Below are 2,832 nucleotides of genomic sequence, written 5' to 3' on the forward strand. Positions count from 1 at the left end.
TTTTTAAATTCCACATTTCTTCGTTCATTTTGTATTATCATTACTATCAATATAATATATATTTTTGTTACTGTAAATGTGGCAATATCTCCATTTTTTCTTAAAGAATTATTGGAAGGAGAGTTCAACTTGTAGAGATTTATTACAAGTATTACTGAGGTGACATTTATATCGACATGATAATTTCCGTAACACATAACTATGCAGTTACTATATGAAGATGAAGCACGCTATATGTAATTACAAAAAGTCCATATTATAGCAGACACTATGTTACCCTTTCAATATATGATTTACACCGATAAAGATTTTTCCATGTATACACATTTTTGATTAAGTAAAAAGAGAAAAAAAGTAATTTAACGTATTAACAAACCACCAGAAAACCCTCTTTAGTTGAGTGTTTCTTGCACCGAACACGCTCCTTTGTCTTTGAAGAAAACGAGGGAAAGAACTCACACGTAAGGTATGGGTAACTCAATAAAAATATTATTTAACAAGGGGGTTATCTTTGATTCGCTTGTGCTCTGTCTGGCTCGGGTCAGCATGAGGAACGGCCGTCAGCTGGTGTTCCTGGAGGCACATCGCTGTCGGTTCCTCTGTCAGACCGAGTGATTTGGCTGCAGTGTCAGGCGAAACGACTTGACTGGATACCACTGGTTGGCCTGAAGTCGAGTCGTCTACCTTGGTCTTTGGTGTTTCTGCGGAGGAACCGGCTGCGTCTTTCACCTCAGGGGTCGTCGTCTCCGAAGCTTCGTCTTTTGCTGCTGGTTCCATCGAAGGCTTCCCTTTGGGCGTCATTTCCGTCTTTGATTTTTGCGCGGCGACCTCTTCTTCCTCCTCCTCCTCCTCTTCCTCCTCGTCCGCCGCAGACTCCGGCGTCGCACCCTCGCTGGTCGCCCTGCCTTCGCCCCGCCGCGCTCTCGACGCCTGGTCCACCGCGTCCTTGGTCATGGCCGCGGCCGCCGACCGCTCCACTTCCTCGTCCACCTCCTCGACGGACTCCTGCGTGTTGGTGACGGCCTTGAGGCGCGCCGTGATGCGCGACAGGACGGCGTTAGAGGCGGCGAGGTTGACAGTACGCAGGAGGTGGTCCTCCGCACGGCGCTCGTGGAGCTCGCGGAAAGTGGACCACGTTGGCCATGGCGGCGGGCGTGGCCAATGACTGGCTGCGCTTCTCCCGCGCCGCCAGGTGGTCGCCCAGGCGCGAGTGCGAGGGACTCACCAGCGACAGGCTCTTCTCGAAGAAGGTGTACATCTTTTCGGCCTTCGGGGAGATGCTGGAGGGCGAGCGCGAGCCGTCCTCGTGCTCGAGGCCGAGTTTCTTGAGGCAGCTCTCGTCGCACGTCCCGCACGACTCGCAGCGGCCGCCCAGCGCCTCGAAGCCCGCCTGCTGGTCCTTGATCTCCGGCCGGTCCACCACTAGGCGCGCGTGCTCCTGCGGGAGGAAAGAACGACTCATAAACATCTCCCCTTCTTCAGGAGGAAAACGAGGGAGGGCCAACGAAAAGACACAGCTGGGATTAACAAGATGAAGAAATGGAAGGGGAAAACACTGAAACCTTGGTCTCTTAATATCCTGAACTTCCTAAGACACACGCCGGAGATTGCCTCAAATCTCGAGGCCATTTAATCCCTCAGACTTAGGGGCTCGATCCTATCAATACATCCTCCTTTCTTTTCGTGCCACCATGCACTCATTTGGATTATGCAGCGCCCTTTTTTCTGCAACGAGACCCTTCCATTCCCCTTTGCAATAAGCAAGAAATGTGATCCAATCCCAGCTGAAGGATTTCTCATACTTAATAATCCTTAATAACTAAGCGTTCTCAATATCCAGTGGCTCACAGAGAAATTCAAGCCTTCAATAAAAAAAATAAATAAGCAATTAAGACAAAAAAAAAAAAAAAGACTATCAGCAAGCGAGTCCACGTCATGCAGTCATTACAAACTATAGGTATTATCAATGTAGCTTATCTATACTCTATAATGTTAATCATATCAACATCATATGGTATAATACTAATGCCAATTATCATTAGTAACAATTCTTAATGCAATAACAATATCATTTCTAAAGCTCTTCAGTGGAACGCAGCAGTGATATACGAAAGGAATGGAAAAATCCAATTCAGAAAACTGTTTACATTGCACAGTCCACATACCTATTCAATTTCTTCCGCCACTGAATCGAATTCTAGAATCCTGTGTATGCGAGAGTTATCTGAATGGTACATGGTTTTTAATATTCATGTGCAACAGACTAAGAATTTTATTACGCGGCCGTGGAATAACTGCGGTCTAAATTTACATACTGGGCCGTAAATAAATATAGGCGCACACGGAGGTAAACGCAAACACACACACACACACACAGACACACACACACACACACAAACACACACACACACACACATACTGAGTAGAGAGCTAGCTAGCTAGCTAGCTAGATAGATAGATAGGTAGATAGTTATATAGATATACAGATAGATATGAAAACAAATAAATATACGGATAAATAGATGTATAGATAGATAGATAGATAGATTGAGAAAGAGATAGCAAAAATTATATCAATTTCAACAAAATAAGACCCTTGATATTTATAATTAAGAATCCAAAGCCGTTTTTAATGATCGTTCAGATTACATAAAATAAATCGATGAATAAATAAATAACGAGAGCATAGATAATAAAGAGATTGATAGAATAGATAGAGTAAATAAACAAAGCTAACTAGAATTAGAGAGAGAGAGAGAGAGAGAGAGAGAGAGAGAGAGAGAGAGAGAGAGAGAGAGAGAGAGAGAATACACACACACATATACACATACA

The 2,832-nt window shown here is 44.6% G+C and overlaps 1 protein-coding gene across 1 annotated transcript; it reads right to left on the reverse strand.

The window, feature by feature from the left end:
* Nucleotides 1-489: 489 nt before the first annotated feature.
* Nucleotides 490-1,629, reverse strand: LOC125045920 (cytochrome c1-like). The gene is made up of 3 exons (XM_047643522.1): nt 1,555-1,629; nt 1,226-1,438; nt 490-1,116 (listed from the first exon to the last, which is right to left on the reverse strand). The coding sequence occupies exons 1-3, from the start codon at nt 1,627-1,629 to the stop codon at nt 490-492; spliced, it is 915 nt and encodes a 304-aa protein (XP_047499478.1).
* Between the last annotated feature and the right edge of the window lie 1,203 nt (nt 1,630-2,832).

This window comes from Penaeus chinensis, chromosome 38, assembly GCF_019202785.1.
Source record: "Penaeus chinensis breed Huanghai No. 1 chromosome 38, ASM1920278v2, whole genome shotgun sequence".
Lineage (NCBI taxonomy): Eukaryota > Metazoa > Arthropoda > Malacostraca > Decapoda > Penaeidae > Penaeus > Penaeus chinensis.